The 27,346-nt window shown below is 39.8% G+C and overlaps 2 protein-coding genes and 1 pseudogene across 3 annotated transcripts; 1 reads left to right on the top strand and 2 right to left on the bottom strand.

Moving 5' to 3' along the window:
• The window catches only part of LOC141443751 (uncharacterized), a 6,282-nt pseudogene extending 6,166 nt beyond the window's left edge, over positions 1-116 (bottom strand).
• A 3,387-nt stretch (positions 117-3,503) lies between these two features.
• LOC141443998 (HMG box-containing protein 4) lies at positions 3,504-12,047 on the bottom strand. Of its 2 annotated transcripts, none has more exons than XM_074109449.1 (8): positions 11,839-12,047; positions 11,515-11,767; positions 9,634-9,782; positions 7,884-8,005; positions 6,898-7,003; positions 5,687-5,784; positions 4,774-4,911; positions 3,504-3,768 (listed from the first exon to the last, which is right to left on the bottom strand). In XM_074109449.1, exons 1-8 carry the CDS (start codon positions 11,846-11,848, stop codon positions 3,604-3,606), a joined length of 1,041 nt encoding a protein of 346 aa, XP_073965550.1. In that variant the 5' UTR covers positions 11,849-12,047; the 3' UTR covers positions 3,504-3,603. The 2 variants fall into 2 exon arrangements, with proteins under 2 accessions (XP_073965550.1, XP_073965551.1); XM_074109450.1 differs by having other exon boundaries at positions 3,505-3,768; positions 11,515-11,761; positions 11,839-12,046.
• A 295-nt stretch (positions 12,048-12,342) lies between these two features.
• LOC141443997 (uncharacterized) lies at positions 12,343-25,774 on the top strand. The gene is made up of 6 exons (XM_074109448.1): positions 12,343-12,717; positions 14,295-14,444; positions 18,987-19,149; positions 19,715-19,893; positions 21,665-21,740; positions 23,227-25,774. Exons 1-6 carry the CDS (start codon positions 12,463-12,465, stop codon positions 23,487-23,489), a joined length of 1,086 nt encoding a protein of 361 aa, XP_073965549.1. The 5' UTR covers positions 12,343-12,462; the 3' UTR covers positions 23,490-25,774.
• Positions 25,775-27,346: the final 1,572 nt, after the last annotated feature.

Here is a 27,346-nt window from a genome sequence, read left to right as displayed (position 1 = left end):
ACCTTTGTGATGTCAAAATCACCAATCTCAACCCTTCTTCCTAATAATGGATGCTTGGGATTACTCTGTAATTCCTTCAACAGGACTATTGCTATCTTTGTTGCTTTCTTTCTCATTTGTAACAGAACTAGTTGGTATAATCCGATGTTTGTGTGTTTGTTTAGTCATGCATGTCTTTGAAATGCAATTAATCTCAAGTACATCTTTAGCTGGTAACAAAATACAATAATATTAATGGTTCAACTATTACAAATAAAAAGGCTCATTTTCATTGGTCGTTAAGAGTTTGTTTACGCATGCTGTCGCAGGCAATCGATGAGTTTCATTGGTCGACAGGCAACTTGCGTTGAATAATAATAGATACTGTATATCGACTGAGTAATCCCTCAATGATTTTCAACCCCATTAGCAAACAAGCAAAAACGGGGAGTTATAAGTTTAACGTCTTTCTATCTGTCTGTCTGAGGCATCATAGCTCTGAAAGGGATGGGCAGATTTCGATGCAGTTTTATTTTAAGGTAAAAGCTAGTTTCATTGCAGTGGTTCTTAGCTTATTTTACATTAAAATCGGTTCGCTATTTTTGAGATATTAAACTTTTAAATTGCAATGTCAGGGGTTTTTCAACTTTTCCAAGTTGGTTAGGTTATCATTGTTATCATTGGTCATCACGCCCAATGCTACATTGCGACCGGCTTATCAACCAATGAAAATGTGCATTCATTCTGAATAACCTTCTTTGTTAATTAAGTGCCGGGGTGGAACCTTTTCACAATCAATTTCACAGCGATTTCTTTGGCAGACGTATTTATATATTATGGTACGCGTTTCAGTTCCTTCGAGTTTACCTGGTCATTTAAGTAAATATGAATGTACACGTTTCTTATGTATTTGATGATACATGTCTTTAATTAGTAATACCACGGAATAGAAGGAGGTTGGAAGTACCATACCCCAGTATGAAAAGCTGTCTCTTTTTGATACTGCATTTACATGCAATAAGCTTGTATTAAACACGCACAGGTGGATTTAAAATGAAGTGCAGATTGGTTCTCAAGCTAGTCAAGCTAACGCAAGGCATTTGAAAGGCAAAACAATTAGGTTAAGTAGTATAAATAAGCATTCACTAGACCATTCCTTATTCTATTCTGTGAGTTTAAATTAATAGTACTATTATTTTCTTCTTCTGTTAGCTTATAGTTCTGAACGTACACGTGTGCGGTTCGAAGTGGAAAATGGAAAAATTACAACACCTATTGAGATGTATGTTGCATTGATGTTTTTCATCTACGAATAGCCGAATCGTCTTTATCGAAATATAATTGTGAAGTTTATACAATGGTTTGTATATTTAAACTTGTGTGAGAGTTTATATGCTAAGTTCTTTACTCATAATGATTTTTAGATCTCTTAGTTCGTGGACATTTAATTTTTTGTTTGTTAATTTCTTGCAAGAAATATATGTGTATATGTATTGGGCATTGTATCTCCATCATTGGTGTAAAGAAAGATATACATTATGATTCTGTACACGTGAAAGATGAAAACTACTTCCATAAAGTGGTTGTTCCTGTTACGAAATCTCTTCTTAAATAATGAGGTAGCTGTCTAAAAACATTAAACTTGCATTATCTCGAAGTAAATCAAGATGTTTTAGAAAATACGAAAACTTTACTCGTAACTAAAGTTATTTTGTAATTTTAATAATTAATGACTGTTTTGTAATTAATTCTGTATTAAGTATAAGGCTCTAAAGAATTTAGTAAAGCGACCAAATAATTTATTTGTTTTATTTCAAATGTGAAAATTTTGTGACGTGACTAAAATTAAAACATTTTCAATTTTTCTGTGACTATATAGGCTAAAAACTAATTATATTTAAAATTTGGAGCTTGTGGGTCCGCTAGAAGTACCTTAGAATTATGATGAACGTGAGTCAGTCAGTAGGTATGTCAGTGACAAAACTGAGGAACTTTAGCATGTAATAGCTTTAAATGTACATGTTCAAATTGAATGTTATTGATAATATATCTAAGTCCCATTAGGCCCTATAGGTATCTGAAAATTCAGGGTTCTAGCTTTACCCATAACAAAATTACAGGATGTTGAAAATAGCCTGAATGGCTTCGAGAAAAGTATGGTACGACCGTGCCTTATTTATTTATTTATTTATTTATTTATTTAGGGTTACGGAGCGAAAATGGCAAAAACGGACACCTTATAGTTTCGCCATGTCTGTTTGTCTGTCTGTCTGTCCGTCCGCGGCTTTGCTCAGGGACAATCAATGCTAAAAAGCTGTCATTTTACACGGATATATAAGTAAACTATGCCGACAAAATGGTACAATTTTAAATTTTAAAAGTAATTTGACGTAAAACGCGTCGGTAATATTTATATATCTACACTAGCTTTTACCCGCGGCTTCGCACGCGTAAACTATTCGGTCTGGTAGTTGCAATTGAAATTTTCGGATTTACAAAATTCCCCTGGAAATTTCCAAATTTATATCGTGGTCTTCATTGAGGTTGTGTTGTGAATAACTGTACAAAATTCAAGAATCTAAACCCAGTGCTAAAATTTCAAAATTTTTCCCTATCCTAATTCAAATTCATATCATTTATTCAGTAAATAGGCCGCAATGGGCACTTTTACACGTAATTTTTTTTAAATACCAGCACTTTCGGAAAAGACCATCATGCCAAGAATGCGCCGCAAGAAGCTTGGCAGAAAGTCATTTTTCAAAAAAATTAAGTACAAATAAAATACTTAAAAACTACAGTAAGTATACAATTAAAGAAAAATTACAAAATAATAACAATAATACACGGATGTATGGGGTCCCTTAGTTACAAACTATCCCGTGGAAATATCGGGATAAAAAGTAGCGTATGTGTTATTCCAGACGTCCGGCTACCTACATACCAAATTTCATGCCTCTAAGCCAGCGGTTATTATTTCGAGATTTCCCTATCCCGTGGGAATATCGGAATAAAAAGTAGCCTATGTGTTATTCCAGAGGTCCAGCTACCTACATACCAAATTTCATGGCTCTAAGCTCAGTGGTTGTTATTTCGAGATTTTATCCCTAGTTATCCGTAAGAATATCGGGTCAAAAAGTCACTTAGTGTTATTCCAGATGTCCAGTTACCTACATACCAAATTTCATGACTCTAAACTCAGCGGTTGTTATTTCGACATTTTATCCCTATCCCGCGGGAATATCGGAATAAAAAGTAGCCTATGTTTTAATCCAGGTTATAAACTAACTTTCCGCCAAATTTCATCAAAATCCGTCCAGCCGTTTAAGCGTGAAAGTAACAAACATACTCACTCACTCACAAACTTTCACATTTATAATATTAGTAGGATATAGAATATTCATAGTCCGAGAATTTATTCAGTAACTAATAAATGAACCATAGAAATTCAGATTATTAATTTCAAGTCGTGTATACTTTTATCGTGGATATTTGAAGTTTTGCATTGAAACAAAAGACTTTGAAACAGTATATTTTGAAGCCTGTTTTATGGAACACAACATAGACATTACATAGCATGTTTGAGAAAAAACACATTTGGTAATTGGATCATTATATTAGTCAGTGTTACAAGCCGGGCATGATGTACGCGATGTTGTGTAGCGTGTCGGCGAGCAACGCCGGCGGCGGGGCCACGCCCGGCAGCGCGCGGCACACGCCCAGCAACGGCGCCAGCGAACACAGCAGAGTGTCCAGGAGGACTGACACCGATCCCGACACTGCGATTTGACCCTGGCCACAAAATACATGACTTAACCCTTACCAGGTGAAGGATATATTTCCCACATCTTATATTGGTTACCGTAGTCAGGTTTTAACTCCAACCTCCTACAAAATATTTTGTCGATCCTGAAAATAGTATTTTATTATCTTCATTCACAACACGCTTCTAAATCGCGTAATATATCTTTGGCAGCCGTTTAGATTCACTTGAACTCTAATATCAGTAAACTACGGAGAAATTGGAACACTTTCGTTAATTTCTATGAAACAGAAGTACATAGATCGAACAATTTTTTTGATATTTTATAGATTTTGAGTGTTGAAAGGTAATGTAATCATAAACATTGCTAAATATTCATGGATTTTTGGTGTATGACCAAACTTAGGATGTGGATTGACATTATCCATGGCCTTATTAGAGTTTAACTGCGCGGGAGCTATTCTTCCCATGGCCCGGTAAATTGTCTTGTCGTGTCATAAAAACTCGCGTAAGTAATAAAACTGTTTTTGTGTTCAACCTAGAGCGAATTCATGTACCTAGCGTAAATCTCCTTTTAAAGACTCCCTAAAGAATAGAGATGGGAGGAATATATCCCTTCGCCTGATCAAGAATATAATAAGACAAAATCGAGTATGACAGTTAATTACTTAGACAGGCGATGGGATAACCGTAACCCACATTTTTATTTCTGGTTTAAAGGAACATCTCAGACTTTCGTAAATACATTTTTTACAAGGCGTTAAATACGGTGTAACAGTATATAAAGTACGTAGGAAGACACGCTAGTTCTAAGGGGCCTGGTAAAGGGTTAATTGATGGTCAAGCAAACAGGATCTGGTCTTTTAAACGTTTTAAATAAATATTATAGCACACTTGACACCAATTGACCTAGTCCCAAAGTAAGCAAAGCGTGTGTTAACAAGTTAGGCAACAGTGTGACGACGAACAAGAGGATACAAATGTTACCACTATCGCATATTTTCGAGTGATCACAACACTTGAAGCCACATTACCTCATGCTCCTTGAGCCGTTCCCCGATGATGGCCAGACTCTCCCCCAGGAGTCTCAGGTGGGCGGCCACCTCAGCGGCGCCGCAGCCGGTCACGCGGTACACTCCCGCGCCGGCCGCCGCGCCCGCAGGCGACACCGGCTGCAAACATACACTCATTAACCTAGTGTTCTTACGAATTCTAATCAGTCAGTTTTACAAACTTTTTTTATGTCGACCCCCTGCTTATACGAGTATCCACTTACAATAAACGCACTCACTGCCACCGACGCACATATGCGTTTTGGAAACTTCGCCCAGTGCCGCTGTCATAATTATTTATACATTTTGAACGCACATGTGCGTCCTTGGCACCTGTGGAAGTCAGGTGGCAGTGCATGCGTTAAGCCGCATTCACATTTATCTGCTCGGTTCACCAGTTTAAGAGCTACGGTGCCACAGACAGACACACAGAAACACAGCGGTCAAACTTATAACACCCCTCTTTTTGCGTCGGAGGTTAAAAAGAACAGTCAGCAAGAAAAGCTTGTATTAAAAATGTAATTTCTAACGAAATATTATTATTGATCCCCGTTGGTTTATTACTGGACCGACCCATTTGTTAACAAGTGTAAATAGTCACTGGTTGAATCATCATCTCAGCCTATACACGTCCCACTGCTGGGCCTCCTCTCACAATGAGAGGGCTTGGGCCGTAGTTCCCACGCGGGCCCAGTGCGAATTGGGAACTTCTCATCCAAGTTTCCTCACGATGTTTTCCTTCACCTTAAAGCTTGTGGTAAATTTCAAAGGTTACGCGCATGAATTTCCAAAAACTCCGAAGTGCGAGCCGGTGTTTGAACCCACGATCCTCTGCTTGAGAGGCCATTGGTCAAACCACTAGGCTCCAATGGTTGAATAGGCTTGTAATACTCACGACTAAAGCTTGTTGCGGGGGCGTGGTCGGCGACGCCTGCGACTTGGCGCGGTTCGCCGGCGGCCGGCCCGGCCCGAAGCCGGACGGCTGGCGGACATCTGACAAGGACACACTATTAATCAAGAATTCATACGGCAAAGCAACCGTCACATTGTCACTTCAAAGTATATCTCAAAAACCTGCACAGATTTTGATAGAAAAGACTTAAAATCAGGGTTGGAAAAAATCGTATAAATCGCGATTTATTGAAAAAAACGTAATAAAATCCGTTTTTTTTTATTTTTTCAGTTGTCATAGTTTTAACAAGTTTTGCGTAAAACGGAACGCGCTCTGAGAAAAAGGGAATTCCCCGCGCGGTGTTAAGTAACAAGCTTTCGATCGTTCCATTCAGTTTCAGTTTTCATTGAACTTGTTCTTGTTATTGCTGTTGCTGTTGGAAAACTGTTTTTTTGTTTTGTTTAAGTACTATAATAATGAATAACGATGACAATTACATTGATTGATTTTCAACCAAAATTTATGACAATAAAGAGAATTGATTAAATCATTGATTTTTATTGAATAAATCATGATTTCAATCAAAATGATTTAATCATGCCAACCCTGCTTAAAATTAAAAAAAAAAAGGATAACTTGTAACTCTTTATTGTACATAAAGCATATGAAAAAAAAAACTTGCATACCTTAAATTCAGTACGACGGTAGACGTACGCACTATACGTCTAACCACACGGTTTTAGCGCGCTGTCTCTTTCTCAAGCGATACTTAAGGTGCCGCCACATGCAGTCGCTCATCGCTCGTCCTCATCGATAAATCTGGTTACGTGACCCCATTTCGAATGTGGTTTTGAATTTCCCGCGACTCAAATAAGTATCGCCAAGTCGCCGCGTCGAGCAGCAGCGACACGATGGCTGCTTGCAGGAATGATCCTGGCCTTGGAAGATGATTTCTTAATCTCATTTAGTAGCAGTCATGGCAGTAGTAAAAATAAAAGAAATTGGAGTGAATGAAAAAAAATAACAGTGTTTTGGCTATGGAACCCTTAAAAGGCTGTTGTGGTCTCCGAGCTTTTCAGTCACTCCTTGTATAGATTAAGACATCACACATCCAAACATCCAAAAAGCGCGAACATTCGCGAATGTATTCGGTACATCACTAGTTCCTAGTTCCAGCTGCTAAAATATAAAAAAAAAAACTTTTTTACGCTTACTTGGGTTGGATATAATCTTGCTGGCGCCAGAATGCAGGCTCTGCTCCTTCTGCATAGCGAAACGCTTTGCCTTCCGCTTCCACAGATACCGCTCGTTGTAGTTCACCTGCAATACGGTATTTGACAACATCTGAATTTGCCATTCTTACTAATCTTCAAGTACTAATATTATTAATGTGAAAATATCTTTTTTTTTTTGACGATTCTGCTACATGGCAATAAGGAACAATAAGCCACTTTCTTATTTGATAGATCATCATCATCATCATCAGCCCGAAGACGTCCACTGCTGGACAAAGGCCTCCCCCTTAGAACGCCACAATGAACGACAACTCGCCACTTGCATCCACCGGTTTCCCGCTACTCTCACGATGTCGTCAGTCCACCTGGTGGGAGGCCTGCCAACGCTTCGTCTTCCGGTTCGTGGTCGCCACTCGAGGACTTTTCTCCCCCAACGGTTATCTGTTTGATAGATGCATCAGTTAAAATGTTATCAATGAGAGCCTATGGCTAGACTGTTGGAAAATTTCTTTCCAGCGACTCTCTTTTTGACTTATTGCTGGAATCTTTTAATAAAATAAGGGATGTCATGTCTCTTTAATCAGGTATTTTGGAGTCCTCCAGTTCCGCTCAGAGTTTGGGCAAGCTTATTGACGTGGCTGGTCAGCTTCTCCTGGTACAGGCTGCTGTGGGCTTTTTCTCGCCGTCCCGTCTTTCGTTGTTTTAAAGAGTTGCCTTCCTCCTGCGTTAGTTCATCTGGAACCCCAATGAAGATGCTTCGAATTCCAATCACCGGCACTGACGAATCTTTTACTTAGTGTAGAAAAGTAATTGATTTATTCCTATCTTCCAACCTAGCCATTAGCCATCCACCACCCACCGTTAATGTATGTAAAATTATCTTTGCCCGGAGCTAGATCGGGCCCTGCACACTGAATATGCTGTGCTTTCTCTATTCAATGAGTAGCCTGCTAGGATATACTTACGTTTGCCCACATTTCGCCCAGCCGTTTGGAGATGGCAGAAAAGTCCATCTCCGGATGACTTCTGAGCAACTCGTTGCGAGCCTCTTTGGCCCACATCATGTATGCTGTGATACGCGTCTTGCCTGAAATAACAGTTTTTGTTTGTTTGTGAAAAATAAAGTGGATACTTGGGGAATTCACATTGACAAATATTTAAATGTTTGTTTTGGTTCATTAGCCTAACATCTGGTAGCATGGTGAATGGTTGTTGCTCTGAGGATAAACTCTAGTTAAATTCGGAACGCCTCAGTATAGTCTGTTTTGTGTGTTCTTTTTTTGTTATATAGTATTTTAACAAGGCTTTAGTAAACCAAATGTGACTATGTCAGCCTCATGGGGAGCCTCAGTTATATTCACCACACTACAGATATTACGCTCTCCCTCGCACTGAAACCACGTTTAATGAATCTGTAAATCAGCATCGCTTCTTCCGAAAGCGGTAGACTTAGAATTATATTTACACCTCCATTGAACAAGCCCATACCATCCAAATACCTGTCTCTGATGTCCTTATTCTGGTCACATGGTGTGTTCTTACAGTTTGAATTTGTTGCATAAACATAGTTATCATAAGGTCGCAAGTCAGCAAAGTAATTGTTTGTGGTTCATTAAGTTCATTATATAATAATAATATAGCCTAATGTCCTGAACTGGTATTTGTGTATGTTATCATAAAATGTCCCTCAGTTTGGTGTGTCTTTTGACCTCCAACTGCCTCCATTGGACTCTGTCGGCTGCAACTCTAGTCCAGTATGGTATGGTCCCAGGGATAGGCGGAAATCATCTTCGAAAATACAAACTGAGACATGGATGCACAGAAAAACCAGAAAAAGAGACCAGCGCTGGGGATGTCGCTAGTGCTGCTGCATAAGTAGCGTAGTAGAAATAAGCAACCTGAGATATGTATGCATAGGAAAAATTCGTGTCTAGATTCCTGTCCAGCGGTGGTGTAGGGGTTATAGCACGCAGCACGGATTGCTGAGGACCTGGGTTCGATTCCCAGCGCTGGTCTCTTTTTCTGGTTTTTCTGTGCATCCATGTCTCAGTTTGTATTTTCGATATGGTTTCACGGGATACCCGTAAAAGTAACAAATTTGGAGTTGAAATAAAAAATACAAAAAGACTCCAAAAAACCAATCATAATGGAAATCATCTTCCCATCTTCTTATTGGACGTCCCCACTGTCTGATTCCATCTCTTGGGCACCAGAGTGTTACCTGCTTTCTCCATTTATCTGCTTACAACGTATCATGTGACCTGTCCATCCCCATTTCAAGTGGTCAATTCTAGTAAGTATGATGACAACTTTAGTTTTGTTTCTTATTTCAGTTGAGGTAATTCTATCGTTAAGTTTTATTGCCAAGTTCATTAAGTCTTTACGTAAAACAGTAGCATTTAGTGTTTCTGACGGGCAAAATATCGTTAATAGTACTGTAAGGTCTGTTTGACATTATATTCTTGCTTGTGATTGGCCCATTTAGTTTTTTTTGGCTCATTTAGCTTTTACCCTTGCTGTTTGACATTATTAAAATTAGAAAATTTAAGTGAAGGAAAATATTGTGAGAAAACTGTGTACGAACCTGTGAAGTAATTAAATGGTGCATGTGAGGTTCCAATTACTGGACCTGCATGGGAACTATGACTAAAGCCCCTCTTATTCTTCTTCTGAGCAGTGGGTCTTATGAACTCTTATGTAGGCTGTGGGACTTACCTTTGTCCTTCCGTTGGGCCTTAGCTCTCCCGATGACCTTTCCGTCTTTGATGATGAGCTTCTTCTTACTGCTCTTCTCCATCATGTACAAGGAGTTGGCCGGCGTCCGAGCGGAGCCCTCGTCTGAGGCAGAACTGTCTGACTCCATACTGTGGATGTATTGGTGAGGTAACATCAATTAATACTTTTTTTTATCGAACAGCTGGCAAACGAGCAGGCGGGTCACCTGATAGTAAGTGATCACCACCGCCCATGGACACCTACAGCATTATTAGGCTTCCCAATTTTGATATTTTTTCCAAAGGCAAAACTTTTCTTCCATCCCGGGCGCCCGATATGCATGCTACGCCACTGCACAGTACAAATAAGTTTGGGAAGCCCTGCTTTAGTGCACAAATTAAAACTAAAAGTGAAAAATAAATCTGTAAATTTATTTTCATCACACTTGCTCGTAAACAGTGTCGAAACATGCAGGCTACCTTGGTTGCAACCCCCAAAATAAAACCCTCGACCCTAATGTGCTTGTCATGAAACCCGTGGTCGGTAAATGAGTCATTGCCCGTACTAATTTTGTTGTCATGAAGCCCAAGGTCGGTAAATGAGTCAGGGCCCGTACTGATGGTGCTGCGCGCGCTGCTGCAGGACCACATGCACACGCACGTTGCGGCGCATGCTGCTTGGGCAGCGCTGCCAAGTGCGCAGCCTTAGGTATCAGTCTTCGACTTCGGGCTTCTAAGACTCTCGTTCGTAATTCCTTATTTACCGCCCTTAAGACACAATGTACTATTACAGTACTACACCTATTATTATTCATATAATGAAACACAATATAAACATAGACACAGTTTTTAATATCCATAATGTTCTATCTATGTCTAAAGAAATAAACAAAAGAATAGCTTGTGGATGGAGGAAATATTGGTCACTAAAAGAAATAATGAAAAATAAAAACAGGGATGCATATCAAGAAAAAAACTTTCAACACCTGCATCCTCCCGTGCATGACATACGGCTGCGAAACATGGGCATTAACAGACAGGCAAAGAGAAAAACTAGCTATTACACAAAGGGCAATGGAAAGGAGCATGTTGGGAATCAGACTTAGTGATAAAATCAGAAATACAGACATAAGAAGAAAAACTAAAGTCATAGATATAATAGCTCGCATAAACCATTTGAAGTGGGGTTGGACGAGACATATGCTGCGCAGCGGAAGGGACAAATGGAGCAAACAAGTAACCTTATGGTACCCTAAAGAGGACTGTAGATGAAGGGGGTGCCCAAAAACAAGATGGAGAGACGACATCCGCCTAACACTGGGACCTTACTGGACTAGGGTAGCAGAAGACAAGAGCTCAGTGGAGAGAGCTGGAGGAGGCCTATGCCAAGAGGCACGCTGAATTCAGAGACATAATATAGAATAGAACACTTTAACATGTACTGCTGAAGTTGTAGAGAATTCAGAATAGAAGGGCTTTATTATTATATTATTATAATGTTAAAGGGAACATTCAAGAGTTCCAATCACGTCTCTAATCATCAAATACATATACTTAATTAAAAGTTTTAAACTCAGTCATGCAAAAGTCGCAGTCATTAGGTTATTATGGTTATTATAAAAATTTACACATACACCCATAAAAGTTCCGTCCCCATCCTAGTCATAACCTAAACAACAAGAAGTTGGAAAACCCCCCCGACTTTGTCACGTCAAAGTTCAATATCTCAAGAACTGCTAAACCGATTTTGATGAATCATGTCTAAGAACCATCGCTAGAAAACCTGATTTCAAATAATACGCATTCAAATCAGTCAGACACACATAGCGGTTAAACTTATAACATCCCTCTTTTTGCTTCGGAGGGTAAAAATGAAGTTTACCTTTCAGCATGTTCCCCATTATTCTCGTAATAGTCGGACTCGCTGCCCGACGCAGTCCCGGCGTCCTGGGGCGGCCTGGCCGGTGGCGCCTCCTGTAACTCGGGCTGCTCCTCCTGCCTAAACGGCGGGAAAGGCTTAATAGGCGTCTGCCTACGAAACCTCGTATCGATGTCATCCGGCGACTCAAAATCCATTAATTTCGAGCTCTTCTTCCTCACGCGCCCACTCCGGGATATACCTGTGACTTCTAAATCTAAAATTTAACAACATTATACATAAAAACGTATCTCTCATGCACTACGATGGATGTTAAACTTTGCTTACCTTCTTGCATGTTGCCGTCTATGTTAGGAATGTTGGTTTAGTGTGAGATTAGTTATGAATGAAATAGCGACTTTTCTAAGCAGGATTGTGAGATGAGATATGTATTAGAGAGATGTTTTAATTAGAATTTGCACTACAACTGCGTTGCGTTGGTTTGTTTGGATGACATATCCATCCACAGACTATACTAGTCTTCAACGACAGCCAGCCACTGTGTGTGGCTGTGTTCTGAATGTTTGTAACTTGTAACGGGTAAGTTTACTCCTTGTTTACTCAGGTTAATGTTTAGCTCTCTGTTTCGATCCTACTTTGACTGTTCCTGCATTTTAATAGTTAATTATGAATTGTAAATTCATGTTAGTAATATATGACGATTTCAAGACTAAAATAAATTATGTTGTGGTTGTGTGTTATCCAAAAGTTCAAAACGGTTTCAATAAACATTTAAAACGTAAATGTCACGCCAACTGTCACTAACGAGCTGTCAGTCAGATCAAAAGTCAGATCAAAAGTCAAAAAAGTCAAATCGCTCATCGCTCGTCCGTCCGGCACAGGATGATATCATTCCGTTTTAAAATGCAAATATAAACTATTTTCATGAAATAACAATTATATCATGCAACCATGGCCGATCGCATACGCCAAATAGCCCAACGATTGCGCGACAAAGTGCACCTGTCCCAACTAAATACCCAAGGACGAGAACAAGTCGAAAAACTCATCACGAAATATGCTCCCGCATCAAAAATGTCTGAAATAGCCGAGAAAATCAAACATGAAGCGATTGGTATTAAAGTTAAAGAGCTGGTGCACCGATACGAGAAGTTCACGGGGGTGGAGGAAATAATGGCGATTCAAAATACTGTGATAGAAGCGCAGGTAAAATTGTAAAGTCACTGTCTATTTTAGGCGGTTGATGGCATTCTATCATGTTTATGCGGCGCTATTATTATTGGCACTTTAATTGCACATTTTGTGCTTGCTGATGCCATAATGTTGCAATTTGGATAAATGTTGGTTCATGTTCACACTCCAAACCCTTCCTTTAAAAATACTTTAACATTTTCAACATGAAACTACCACGAGACATTCATATTAAAAAATATTGTAACATAACTCACACCATAAGCAACACTTTAACATTAATTAGTAGTAACATTTTCGTGCAAATCATCCATGCAGAAGTAAAACTTGTAGCAAATCATTGTTCTCTTTCTTAATAAACCAAATCATAGTGTCAATAAAAACCTTTGTTTTTTAATTGAGTTTTCAAATAAATTTTGGCGTTCCCATACATAGCTACAATATCAACATGGATAGTTTGTATTCACATCACTAATGTTAGCCATCAAACTGCCTGCTTGATAATGGGGTATGTTTAAATCTAACACCTCTTTGTATGAGGTTTAAGAAGGTTTCATATTGGGCTACTATAAAGTTGGTTTGATAGTAAATGTAAATTAGATACAGCATATCATGCTAGGAATCCTTATCTAAGATTTTTTACCACTTTATGATAAAAGACTTAATCTTACTATTTGATGTAAAATTTAACTTTCTCCAGATTATATTTCCGAGATAAATGCTGATAATATTGCATCAGTGATACTGCTATAGGCACCGCATAACCAGCTTTTTCAATAAGGTATAATTTCCACTGTACTAACAGTACTAACATTGTACTGTTCTGACAGTGAAAATTAGACCTTATGGAAAATACTAGTTACACAGTATTGCAGTATCACCGATATTAAGCAAAAAAACCGGCCAAGAGCGTGTCGGTCATGCCCAAGATAGGGTTACGTAGCCATTACGAAAAAAAACAAGTAATATTATGGGCGTTATAACACAATTAAAACACTTACTACAGTCTTAAAATCTATTACCAGAAAAAGAGTGTATCTTCATGGCACTTAATTTTTTTTTATTTTTTTTTTTCAATTTCTGTTACGTGTTTGGAGTGCCCGCCCTATGAATATTTTTTTTTGTAATTTAACTACAAAACTAAATAGCGGCTTTGACAAGACATCTGTACTCCAAATTTCATTGATATACATCTTGTAGTTTTCGAGTAAAATGCCTGTGACATACGGACTGACAGACAGACAGACGGACTTGACGAAACTATAAGGGTTCTGTTGTATGGTAGCTCCACTTAAATATTTATTTTCTTCTGTGTTTAGTATTTGTTGTTATAGTGGCAACAGTGTATAGTGTACCTACTGTCTGTATAGTGACAGACAGACAATAGTGGAGTAATAGGGTCACATTTTTACCCTTTGAACGAAAGAAAGAAAATACATTTATTTAACGCCATAAAACAAACAGAACAAATACAAGACATACATGACGCTAAATAGGTCCCCACTCAGCATAATGCCACGCTTTGGGTATGGAACCTTAAAAACATAACCCTCCTTTAGCCAGTTGGGTAAAAACCTTCATTCTGTTCGCAGGAACGTTTCGTGGCCGCCCAGAACAGCAGACGTGAACTCGGTCGCCAACTGGCCAATATCGAGGAGAGGTTGAAGGAACTCCATGCTGAAATGCAAAACACAATGAAAGGGGACGAGAAGTACTTGCAACTGTGCACTGAGGAACATAAGGTCAGTATGCAATGCAATTGCAGTTTGCGGTGACAGGACTAAGGAGTGGCTCTAAGCTCTGCAGAACAAGTCTCTTATAGAAAGAAAGAAAATACATATACACAAATATAGAACAAATACAATACATAGATGACGCTAAACAGTATAGTATTTTATGCAAAGTGTATATGTTTTTTGATATCATCATCATCATCATCATCCCAGCCTATATACGTCCCACTGCTGGGCAGGCTGTTTTTTTGATATTTTACAAACTTTTATTTAGTTTCACCTGTTGTCTGTCTGTGTCTGTAATCAAATCTTGCAAGTTAAATTTGACCAATATCCAGTAGTCAGATTGACTTGAAATTTGGAATACTTATGTAAATTAGGTTTAATTTCACATATTAAGTATATTTATATATATTGTATACATAACATTAAACAGTCTCTTTAAACTTTATGTCATCTATATGTCATGATGATAGCGCTGGTAGTGCTCGCTATTTTTCTCTTTCTTCCATTTCCGACAATGAAACAAGTTTTAGTTCGTTACCTCCTACACTCTTTGACATGATTAACACTGAATTTCACGACGTCCCGAATAATTTCAATTTAGTTCATTTTAACGCTCAAAGTATCCCAGCCCATTTTAACGATATGTTATTAAGCTTTAATGTAAAGAACCTCCATGCTATACTTGTTTCTGAGTCCTGGCTTAAGCCGTGCTTCCATCTACCTCATATTCTATACCTGGCTTCAGTCTCATCCGCAATGATCGCTCTGGTAGGGGTGGTGGAGGAGTTGCTATCTATCTTCGTTCTTGCTTTCCCTACTCTATAGTCAGCATGTCACCTCAGTCATCTTCCTCCGATGCCCCCGAATATCTTTTTCTCGATGTAACTTTGTCTCACGAAAAGGTACTTCTTGGAGTTTTCTATTCCCCTTCTATCCATGTAAATTACTTTGCATCTCTTGAAAAGCTCCTTGAAGATATTTCACCGTCGTTTAAGCATCATATTTTAATGGGTGACTTTAACACGTGCCTCCTTAAAAATGATTCTCGCTCTAAGTCCCTTAAGTCGTTCGTCGAGACTTGCAATCTTAGTATTATTCCCTCTAATGCAACTCATCAATTACCGAACTGTTCTCCCTCTCTTCTAGACATCACTTTGACCTCTTCCCCTGATCATGTTGCTAAGTCGGGCCAGTGTTCTGCTGATGCTTTCTCCTACCATGATCTAATTTACCTTTCTTACAAAATTCGTCCCCCTAAGGTTAAACATAAAGTGATCCTGCAGCGCAGCTTTGGTCGTATGAACACTGATTTGCTTCGTAAGGATGCAATGAAGGTTGATTGGGGGTCTGTCTCTGAAGCTAGCACGGTTGATAAACAAATTGATATTTTTAACTCTCTTCTCACCAAGCTTTACGACGTGCATGCTCCAGTCAAACCTATTAAGGTTAAACATCTTCCTGCTCCCTGGCTCACCGATGACATCAAAACGCTGATTAGAAAGAAAATCTGGCTAGATCTAAGTACAAGGCTGACCCTTCGGATAGGAACAGGGACAGGTATCGTGCTTTGCGAAATCGTTGCAGCACCATCTGTCGAGACGCTCAAAGACGCCATATTCATAACGCAGTTGAAAACGGGGACTCTGCCAAAGTTTGGAAATTTTTAAAAATCATTAGGAGTTGGTAAATCTCGGCAAAACTCTGTCCCAGTTGATATCAATATTGATCAGCTAAACAAACATTTCTCTTCTTCGGCTATAAAGACACGACACTTACTTATCTTTCTACGTTATCAACTCCTGATACTTCTTCCTTTTGTTTCAATCAATTTACCGACAGTGATGTTAGGAAGAACGTATTATCCATCGCTTCTAACGCTGTTGGCGTCGACAGTGTAAGCCGTGCTATGATTCTCCCTATCCTTGATATACTCGTCCCAGTCATCACTATTATATTAAACAATTCTATTTCATCCAATATTTTCCCTTCAGCGTGGAAAGACGCTGAAATTGTTCCTTTAGCAAAAAAATCCAGTCCAGCATCCTTTTCTGACTACCGGCCAATTTCCATTCTTCCTTTTCTTTCCAAGGTTTTAGAACGTCTTGTACACCAGCAGTTGACATCATACCTAACCAGAAACGATCTTCTCAATCCATTCCAATCAGGCTTCCGTCCCGGTCATAGTACGGCAACCGCGCTTGCGAAGATCACTGACGACATCCGAATGGGCATGGATAACAGGACACTTACGGTTTTTAACCCTTTTAGATTTCAGCAATGCGTTCAACATGGTTGACTTCGACATTATGCTTGGTATTTTACGTTCTCTTAACATATCTCCTGCGGTTATTGAATGGTTTCGTAGTTATTTAGTGGGTCGTCGGCAAAGAATAAAGGTGGATGATTCACGATCTTCATGGTGCAACACGCTCGCTGGTGTACCTCAAGGTGGAGTGTTATCTCCGTTACTTTTCTCTATCTTCATAGATTCTATTTCTCATAATCTTCATTCTTCGTATCACCTTTATGCTGATGACCTACAAATTTATTCCCAAGGCATGCTTGCTGACCTTCCGTCGGTTATCGAATCCATTAACCTGGATTTGACAAAGATCTTAAGGTGGAGCCAACGATATGGCCTAAAGGTTAACCCGACAAAGACCCAAGTCATTATTGTTGGCAGCTCGAAACTTATCCCAAGGGTTGACTTTGTATCTTTGCCATCTGTATTTTTCGACGGAGTTCTGATACCATTTGCCGATCAGGTAAAAAATCTGGGTGTTATCTTGGACCGCACTCTGTCATGGACTCCATATGTATGTGAGATTAGCAGGAAGGTGTTTGCTGCGATGGGATCCCTAAGACGCCTTCAGAATTTCCTTCCATTTGCTACCAAGGTTGCGCTTGCACAGACTTTACTGCACCCTATTTTCGATTATGCTGACATTTGTTATCCCGATCTTTTAGAAGAGCACTTGAATAAACTTGAGCGAATTCAAAATCTGTGCATTCGGTTCATATTTGGCCTACGTAAATATGATCATGTTTCTAATTTCCGATCACAGCTCAGGTGGCTCCCCATCCGCTTTCGCCGAAACTCTCACATTCTCCATCTTCTCTACGGCATTCTCTTTAACCCTGCAACTCCTTGCTACCTCAAAGAGCGATTTAGCTATGTTACTTCTGTTCGTTGCTCTCAGAACTTCCTCCTTACTGTCCCACTTTCTAACTCTAAATTCTATGTTTATTCTTACACTGTCCAGGCCACTCGGTTGTGGAACTCCCTACCGATAGACCTGAGGCGCGCAAAGTCCTTGCCTATCTTTAGGTCTATGCTTAGGGAGCACTACCTGTCATCTTGCGTATGAATGTTATAGTTAGCTTATTTATGTGTTGTTATGGTATCTATCTATCTATCTATCTGTTTAGATTTGTTGTGTATGTGTATTGTATGTGTTAGTTTTATGTATTCTTGATACAGCTCTAATCTACTGTAAATTGCACCACCTGCTAAAATGTATTCCTTATTTCTGTCCATTGTAAAGGTTGCCTGGAAGAGATCGCTCTGAAGCGATAAGGCCGCCTATTGCTTACCTTAGAAAATCTCTATGTATATACTTGTGTTCTCTGTACTGTTTACTGTATTGGTGTGCAATAAAGAGTTATTGTATTGTATTGTATTGTAAATTACGTGACAATACAATAATCTAGTAGTGACATCCTGGTAGTCCAGCCAGGATTGTCTCTGCAGGACGGAACTCTTCAACGGTTAATAGCAACTACTTGGAATTTGGTATGCAAATGTAGTATGGGTGACAACAGTCAACAAAAAAACCGGCCAAGAGCGTGTCGGACACGTCTATGGGACTTTACGTCTATGGGAAGTACTTTAAAAAAAATATGAAATTTTTATTGTACCGTTTTGTCAGCATAGTTTAGGTACATATATATTCGTGCAAAATTACAGCTTTCTAGCATTGATAGTCCCCGAGCAAAGCCGCGGACGGACTGACAGACAGACAGACAGACACGGCGAAACTATAAGGGTTCCGTTTTTGCTATTTTGGCTACGGAACTCTAAAAAGTACATTCAGAAAAAAAAGTTTGTAGTAAAAATGCAAGTTTTATGGTTAGGTTATTGTTAGGGTTTGGCCGAAATTCGTCTTACATTACACTTTTTGCGTTTTACTTACATTCGTTAAACTGACATGAGTTTCTATGGGCGTGTACGCGAAAAATCGGGTCGGTATTTCCATGTCGGTATTATCTGGGCCGGTAAATAGTGTAACCCGTAGCCTAGTGGTTAGACCTATGGCCTCTCAAGCTGAGGATCGTGGGTACAAACCCGGGCTCACACCTCTGGAGCTATTCAAAATTCATGTACGAAATACATTTGAAATTTACCACGAGTTTTACGCTGAAGGAAAACATCGTGAGGAAACCTGCACAAACCTGCGAAGCAATTCAATGGTGTGTGTGATGCTCCCAATTCGCACTGGGCAGTTTTATTATAGGTATAGATGGTGATATGTCGTCTTTTTCCAGCTGATCATCCAAGAGCGTTCCCTCCGCACTCACTTCGCTGACGCGGAGCGCGAAGAGCGCGAACTGTTCGCGCAAATGTCCGCCGCCGTCAAGCTCGGACACGAGCGAGAAAGAGCACACGCCGAGCGAAACAAGTACTGGTACATCGTGGCTTCTATATTCGGTAAGTCGAGCGAAGGAAAGAGAAAGAATAAATTCACAGCTTAATATCCTCCTGGGTCCTCGCGTACTTTATAAAGAACTAATTAGCACGATAGACCACACTAAGGTTAGGCGAGAAAAAAAAAACTTCCCCACTACGTCTCATGCAAAGTATGCTAAATTTTTAATATTTTTGTACTATTTTGTCGGCATAGTTGCTACATTTATCCGTGCAAAATACGGCTTTCTAGTCTCTGTGCTAACCCGCGCACGGACGGACAGACAGACATGTCGAAACTATAAGGGTTCCGTCCGTTTTTACACTTTGGCTACGGAACTCTAAAACAGCTACACTATTTATTTAAGGTTGCCTGGAAGAGATCGCTCTTAAGCGATAAGGCCGCCTATTGCTTACCTTGTAATTTTCTCTCTGTGTATCTGTTTTCTGTATCGCTAACTATTTCTGGTGTACAATAAAGAGTCTTTGTATTGTATTTTATATTATATAGAGTTATGTTTTTGTTGTATTCGTTATTGTCAGGACATTTGCTGGATTAGGATGGTTTAAATCTTAGTTCCCTCTCCAGGCACAGTCCTCGGCATAGCCGGCTCGACCATAAACAACCGTCTCAAGATGGCGGAGTTCCGCGACATGATGGAGCAGCAAATGGCGCGCAGTGCCAGCGTACTGTACACAGTGGCGGGCGGCGGCGGTGCCAGCCGGGCCGACATTACTGAGGCCATGAAGACTGAGTTCGCTTACCAAGTAAGGCAGTCTCCTATTTCATGCTATACGCGACGTTTCACGTCAACCTTCAGACGTCTGAACGCAACGACAACTTTCCGACGTCTGACGCCAACGTTCCGCCGCCTCACATCAACGTTCCGACGTCTGACATCAACGTTCCGACGTCTGACATAAACGTTCCGACGTCTCACATCAACGTTCCGACGTCTGACATCAACGTTCCGACGTCTGACATCAACGTTCCGACGTCTCACATCAACGTTCCGACGTCTGACATCAACGTTCCGACGTCTGACATCAACGTTCCGACGTCTGACGCCAACGTTCCGCCGCCTCACATCAACGTTCCGACGTCTGACATCAACGTTCCGACGTCTGATGTCAACGTTACAATCAACGTCTGACGTCAACGTTACGATCGACGTCTGAACGCAACGCGCAGCGTCAGCGGTCAACACGTCCGCAGCGGACGAAGACTTCAGTCGTTGCCCGCGTGCGTTAGTGTTCTGACGTAACCTGACGTTACGCTGTCCAAGTAAGACTATTGCTATACGCAACGTCTGAACCCAACGACTTATTCTCTGCCGGAATTTGCCGCCTATTTGTGGGTCTCGAGACAGTGTGTGTATGCTTTTTGCGCTACCTGTATAATAGTATCAATTCATTAGTTAGTAGTTTTTTACTGTATATTTTTGCTTTGTGATTCCCTCTTTCAAGGAATAGCAACTGCCTCTTTCATTTCCCTTTTTTTTTTCTTATTGAGAGAAATCGAGATGACGCTGGCTCAATCGTAAAGTATAGCCAAAATTAAAAAAAAAAAAAAAAAAAAAACCCAACGTCTGAATCCAACGTCAACGTTCCGACGTCTGAACGCAATGTCAACGTTCCGACGTCTGACGTCAACGTTCTGATCGACGTCTGAACGCAACGCGCTGTGCTTTTGAATTTATCAACTATGCGAACAAAGTTTATGTTCAAACTAGCCTTAACCCGCGGCATCGCCCGCATTAGAATTATATGCCGTCTTAACAGAACTGTTTTATATTACCTATGCCCGTGCATTTTTTTGAAATATACAACAACAGTTCCCTTTACACGATTCTTGTTACCATGGCAACGCAATAAATAAATGTCTTGGAGTTTGGCCTGAGAAGGTTACGGTAACAATTTGAAAGGACAACTTTCGCTTACACAACGCCATCTATTGATTGCAGACGAAGTTAATACGTCATCTTGAGAGCCGAGGTACGTCACCGTCCTTGGACAGCGCCCTCTATTCTTGTTTAAACTTAAAATATTATCCCTGGGGAACACATTACCGGGATATCAAGTATCCCATGTCTCAGTGCAGATCTTTGTTTATCTGTACAAGCCAAGCCGCCAAGTTTGCCGTGGTGGCCTAGTGGTTTGACCTATCGCATCTCAAGCAGAGGGTCGTGGGTTCAAACCCCGGCTAGCACCCCTGAGTTTTTCGAAATTCATGTGCGTAATTACATTTGAAATTTACCACGAGCTTTGCGGTGAAGGAAAACATCGTGAGGAAACCTGCACAAACCTGCGAAGCAATTCAATGGTGCGTGTGAAGTTCCCTATCCGCACTGGGCCCGCGTGGGAACTATGGCCCAAGCCCCTCTGATAGGCTGGGATGATGAACGCGGGCCGAGATTCATGTAAATCCGTTCAGACGTTATTGCGTGATTCACTAACAAACATCCAAACATCTTCATAAACTTTCACATTTATAATATAAGTAGGATAACATATACATATATGTATGTTTTGTTTTCAGGAACAACTCGCACAAAACCTGGCCCAAATGCAGGATAACATCAACCATCTAGTCAACAAACAGGCATCTCTAATAGGTAATGAGCTGATACAATAGTAGATTGTACAACAAGAGCATGAAACGAGCCATTTTACCCGAGGCGTTCATATAACCGTCCGAGCCGGTACGGCGAGGGTGGATAGACACGTCGAAGGGAAAATGGGTTTAATGCTCGAGTTTTACACTGCTTTTCACTTCGATTGCGAGGAAATTAAATAGCGACAGTGCAAACAATTGACAACATTTCATATTTTTGAGCCCTAAATTTTATTGGTTCAGTGTATTTGGTTTAAAAAGACAAATACGCTGATAGTTTATTTATTTCTCTAGGTTTCGTATTTAACTTGTTATTAATTTTTCAATATTTACTTATTCTAAAAGGGCGTTACTCCAATTCTACGCAAGAATAGCCTTATCACCTTTGTCTTACCATGATCGGAAAAAAAGTGATCGGACATTGACAATGACATCTGCTGGCTACTCCGAAACTCGAAACTCGAAGTTCGTGTCGTGCGGTCCCTCTGACACTTACACTGTTTGATACGAGAGCGAGAGGGACCGCACGACACGAACTTCGAGTTTCGAGTTTCGGAGTAGCCCTGCTGACTTTGCCATTGTCACTGGAGTATGTCTGTGGAGTATGTTTTTTTTTCTGTAACATAAGGCAAAGGCTATCCGTTAACTATTTCGTAGAATGGGTAAAATTAGACCATGTTTTTATTTGTTTTTTAACTATTTTATTAAGCTATATAATTTTTTTATAAATATAGTATAGTGTTCAGGAGGCAATATGCTTTTGAATCATATATTCATTTTGAAGTGTTTATAAAATGAAATGTTGTCAATTGTTCACTTACTATGTACCTGTTATCGTTTACAAATCACTATTATAATTATAATTTTTAGGTTATTGATCTATTTTGATTGATTTTTAGTTTTATATACTTAAATTAAACATTTTTTCAAAAGATATGTAGATTATTATTTGTTTACGGCTCAGTAAACACACCTGATTGCCTTGGTCTTAGACGAAGATTTTACTTAATGCACTAGAGCATAAAAAGTCATTTTATGTCGCCTAGATACAGCATAAACACAACCTTTACGAGCATGAGAAGTGAAAAATTTGTATCTCAAGCTCGGTTGGGTAGTCCTGCGAACGTTTCAACCGCCATCAGTTTCCTGTTGCGGGACAATCACGAGAGAGTTGTGTATAACGCTCCTTTCAAGGCTTAAAGACTCGAACTCTTAACACTCCAGAGTCTTAAAGACTCTACTATATTTGAGAATTGAATTGGCTTATTTTATGCGTATGGATGCAATGCAAGAAACCGAATTTGCGGCCTTAGAGTCGTTAAGCTTCGAGAGTCTTTAGGGTTCGAGTCTTTAAGCCTCGAAATTAGCATTTTTCACAAAACTAGGCCAACCCCGACGTTTGGTCAGGGTTCGGACACGCGAAGTAGATGCATTTGCGTAATCTAGTGTAATCTATATCTGTGGTTTTCTTTATATATTTTTTCCAGAACATCTGAACCACCAAGAACACGTGATAGACACACAGATGCGCGACCTCAAGAAGTTGGTAGTCGCGGCGTCTCTAACCAGTGCCAAGTCCGACGCAGAGCTGACTAAAGCTCTTAACGTTGTACACCAAGATCTAGACGACGATAGGGATAAAGAAGTAATAGGGAACAGGGTTATATTGGAACCCCATCAGGTTATAACAGGAGTCGCTGTTATTATGTGCGTCGCTATACTCTTTGGCAGTATCGTCGGCAGGTCGTGATTGTATTTGACACTAATCGAAGGTTGCTTGACAAGCTATATCGCTAGATGGCGTTAGCATCGTGAGGTCCGTTTGACATTACAATCTTGCTTACTTGCTGCTTCATCATCATCCCAGCCTATATACGTCCCACTGCTGGGCACAGGCCTCCTCTCAGAACAAGAGGGCTTGGGCCAAAGTTCCCACGCGGGCCCAGTGCGGATTGGGAACTTCACACGCACCATTGAATTGCTTCGCAGGTTTGTGCAGGTTTCCTCACGATGTTTTCCTTCACCGCAAAGCTCGTGGTGAATTTCAAATGTAACTCCGCACATGAATTTCGAAAAACTCAGAGGTGCGAGCCGGGGTTTGAACCCACGACCCTCTGCTTGAGAGGCGATAGGTCAAACCACTAGGCCACCACGGCTTACTTGCTGCTTACTACTAGAAAAAGGATAGTTCCCTCCTCTTCCTAAAGATGCCATCGTACAATTATATATTATCATCTAAATGCGTCCGTACTCTAAGACACCTGTACAACGACTGACAAACGTCACATAAATAGTGTGTGACAACGCTCTACGAAGCCGAAATTGGCCGTCTCTTTCCAAAGACCGATGTGCAATCTTTTTGCCCGGGTACTGTACACAATCACAAACGTAAGTGGCAAAGTTATCAAACGGACCTCATAATACTAACCAGCGGCGTTCTTAGCCCATGTAGCGCCCGTGTGTAGTTATAACTTTAGCGCCATCTAGGAAGCGCGCGGTCAAAATGGAATAGGTACAAAGTGCCGCGGCCGGCGCCCCTAACACCGCTGCACTATAGGTAAAGACGCTTCTGATACTAACCAACTAGATTGCCACCGAAACCGTCAATGACATGAGCGGCTATCTCGGACGGCGAGTGATATCAACAATTTATCTCGCAAAAGGCCATTTTACACATCTTCTTAAAGTCATCTACAAAAATACAATTCCAAAAACCCGACATCCATTAATGTGCTTTTAGTGGGATTATTACCTTATTTATATCAGCCACGGACTTAGAGCAACGGGGGCTTCCTACGGCAGGGAGTAGCCATTCGCCGCGTTCCCCTCTGTCAAAGTACAAGCCCAACTGGACATACGAATTTTATAAAACAAGGCGCGCTCGGATTTCAAACTAGACCGAATCGAGTCGCGCGAGTGAACGCTGCAGTGCTAAAAATGCCGAATTGTTCAGTTTTCTGCTGTTAAAAGAGATCTGGGACATCAAGCTTGCAAAAAGATGGTGTTACATTTCACATATAAGTAAATTGTTATCGTATTATTGCTATTTAATTACTAAACAACAAAGTCGTACATTTTATCACAATATTATTGTCGGATTCGTTACCAACATCGAGTCCGCTCTCCCGTACGAATTTCGGATCGGTCAAGCGATAAACTCGACTTCTCGCCGATGAACAACTTGTCAATGTGTGAGTTTTGAGTCATTTGTAAACGAATTATTAGTGTATTTGTTGGATTATTTACGTGTTTACATCGTCATTACAGTCAAGTGGCAGTTTTCTTTTTGCATGTAAGTGTGCGGAACTGCACTTGTGTGCACATTTCCCCCCGCAACAAACGCCAGAACTATTAATATTTTAAAGGTAATCTACCGCTAAGGCTGCCCCCTTCCGATAGGAAGCCTGCGTTGCTCTAAGGCCACGGACTTTGCATCCACTTCAAAATCTACCTTGACTATTTTGAATTTCATTGTCCCGATAATGGCCGACTGTTTCGATCGAACTTAGAATATAATCATCATCATCATCAGCTGGAAGACGTCTACTGAACAAAGCTGTAAGGAATGGCAGCTGTCAAAAATAATGCCTTGAAATATTTTAGTCAATATAGCCGTATTATGAGAGACATACAAAATGTACAAGACCGTGGCGCGTACAGTGCAATTTTTTAATTTGGTATTTATTTTATTAAAGTAAGGTATACATTATATATTAAGTGTTTATACAGGATGTTTGAAGTCTTCTGTGATACAGCCTGACGGCAAAATCGGCTCTTTCTTAATCGAAAATCTATAGTACTATAAATTGTTTCGTTACTAATACTTATACATATGTGTATAGTTTATTTCATAAAATGAGTAAATTGTTTAATTTATCTTGCCTTGACTTTCGCACTTAACCATTTTTTTAAGTTTAAAAACATGATAAAATTTACTTAAGTTACTTTTCTACCGCGAGTTTGTATATAGATGTAGGAAACCAATTGATTCCAATGTTTGTAACAATTTAATACAATAAAACTATGATTGTTGTTTTTCTTGTTTTCCTTATACTTTAATCCCAGAGCCTAAAAATTACATTTTGTCATCATCATCATCAGCCGGAAGACGTCCACTGCTGAGCAAAGGCCTGCCCCTTAGATCGGAGACAATCCTGGCCTTCTACCGGAATTTCACTACATGATGATTTACATAAGTAAACCAAATTTCAGTACAATAGGACACCAAAAAGTGGATGAAAAAAGGGTTTGAAAATTTCCAAGGCAAGGCGTATAGTCAAGGAAACTGAATCACGTACGGAACCTTTCATAGTTAATATTTAACTTTAATTTCTTTGACAAAGCTTCCACCGTGGTACGCGATTCATTTTCCTTAACTATACATACAGACAGACATACGCGAAGTTCAATAAAATTTTGTAACTGAATAAAAATAAATCGTTCAGCTGCCTATGCTAATGCCAAAAGTTCTTCTTACAAACTTTTTAGTTCTCTTACTACCAGAAATTCAGAATTAGTGGCGGCACCTCGTGCTGAGTAAAAATGACAAAGAGTAGTATAATATACGGGGAAAAGAGAGCCCTCTCTCGTCTCATTCATGCAGACCGTTTTGAAGCGCCGTCTGCATTTCGTAACTAGTACCATTGATGTATATATCCATCCATACGTATAGCTATTAATAGTCACAGGTATTCTTTACTTTACTGGATTTGCTTCCCAGCTCAAACCACATAAAAACTAAAAACAGGGCTGCAAAGAGAAGTGAGACCTTGGTGAGACCGCTTGAATTCAGTCTTCTTAAGTTTAAACCAGCCTCAATTTTCCGTTTGCAGCACTGTCTTTACTTTTTATGTGGTCTGAGCACTTGAGTTTCGATTGTAACGTAGCCATCTTGTTCCTTGTTGAGCGCGAATAGACGCCTGGCCTGACATAGAGGGTTGCTACACAAAAAATATTGTAACGACTGAGCGGATACAATTATGAGACTTTTATATTAGAAATTACAATACGATTGTCAATTTCGAAATAAAGTTCATTTTTGCGGTAATTATCAACGACAAATATTTTTAATAAATAAAATTTTGTGATCTCAAGCTTTCAGTGACATCTATCTGAAACAAACGACAACAATCTGTTTTATTTTAGGTTAGATAAAGGAGATGGCGGCGCTATCGACATGAATTAGTACGGTATAGGCGACTGTCCCCCCCCTGAAAAATGAATTACGTTTGTTTTAAGCCAAAAGTTCTTAAAAACTATTTTAGTAGCGCCATCTCTTGCTACGTAGTCGTACTACTAGAAATTCAGAATTAGTGGCGGCACCTCGTGCTGAGTAAATGTATTACGTTTGTTTTAGCTACTTGATAACAGAAAGCGCTGCTAGGCATCGTGCATTCTTCAATGTGTTTTCGGAATGGTAGTTAATAGATTTAAATATACCGCAAATCTACAAGTAAAAACAAACTTAAATTGAAAATTTTAAAAACCCCGACACAAAAAAACGCCGCCAAAAAAGACAACTAAAAAGTAAAATAAATTTGCACTACCTAGCTGTTGCCAGGTTAACAGGAAACTAAAATACATATGTTGTATTTTTTAAAGTATACA

The sequence above is a fragment of the Choristoneura fumiferana genome, chromosome 28 (assembly GCF_025370935.1).
Source record: "Choristoneura fumiferana chromosome 28, NRCan_CFum_1, whole genome shotgun sequence".
Lineage (NCBI taxonomy): Eukaryota > Metazoa > Arthropoda > Insecta > Lepidoptera > Tortricidae > Choristoneura > Choristoneura fumiferana.
This window is presented reverse-complemented; position numbering and strand designations above follow the sequence as displayed.

Coding starts and splice junctions, on each gene's coding strand:
- LOC141443998 (XM_074109449.1), bottom strand. Junction 8,006..9,633: donor GGCCCAACGGAAGGACAAAG/GTAAGTCCCACA, acceptor CTGTTATTTCAG/GCAAGACGCGTATCACAGCA. Junction 7,004..7,883: donor TGGGCGAAATGTGGGCAAAC/GTAAGTATATCC, acceptor ACCGTATTGCAG/GTGAACTACAACGAGCGGTA.
- LOC141443997 (XM_074109448.1), top strand. CDS start 12,463: ATGGCCGATCGCATACGCCAAATAGCCCAACGATTGCGCGACAAAGTG. Junction 12,718..14,294: donor ATACTGTGATAGAAGCGCAG/GTAAAATTGTAA, acceptor TTCTGTTCGCAG/GAACGTTTCGTGGCCGCCCA. Junction 19,894..21,664: donor AGACTGAGTTCGCTTACCAA/GTAAGGCAGTCT, acceptor TTTTGTTTTCAG/GAACAACTCGCACAAAACCT.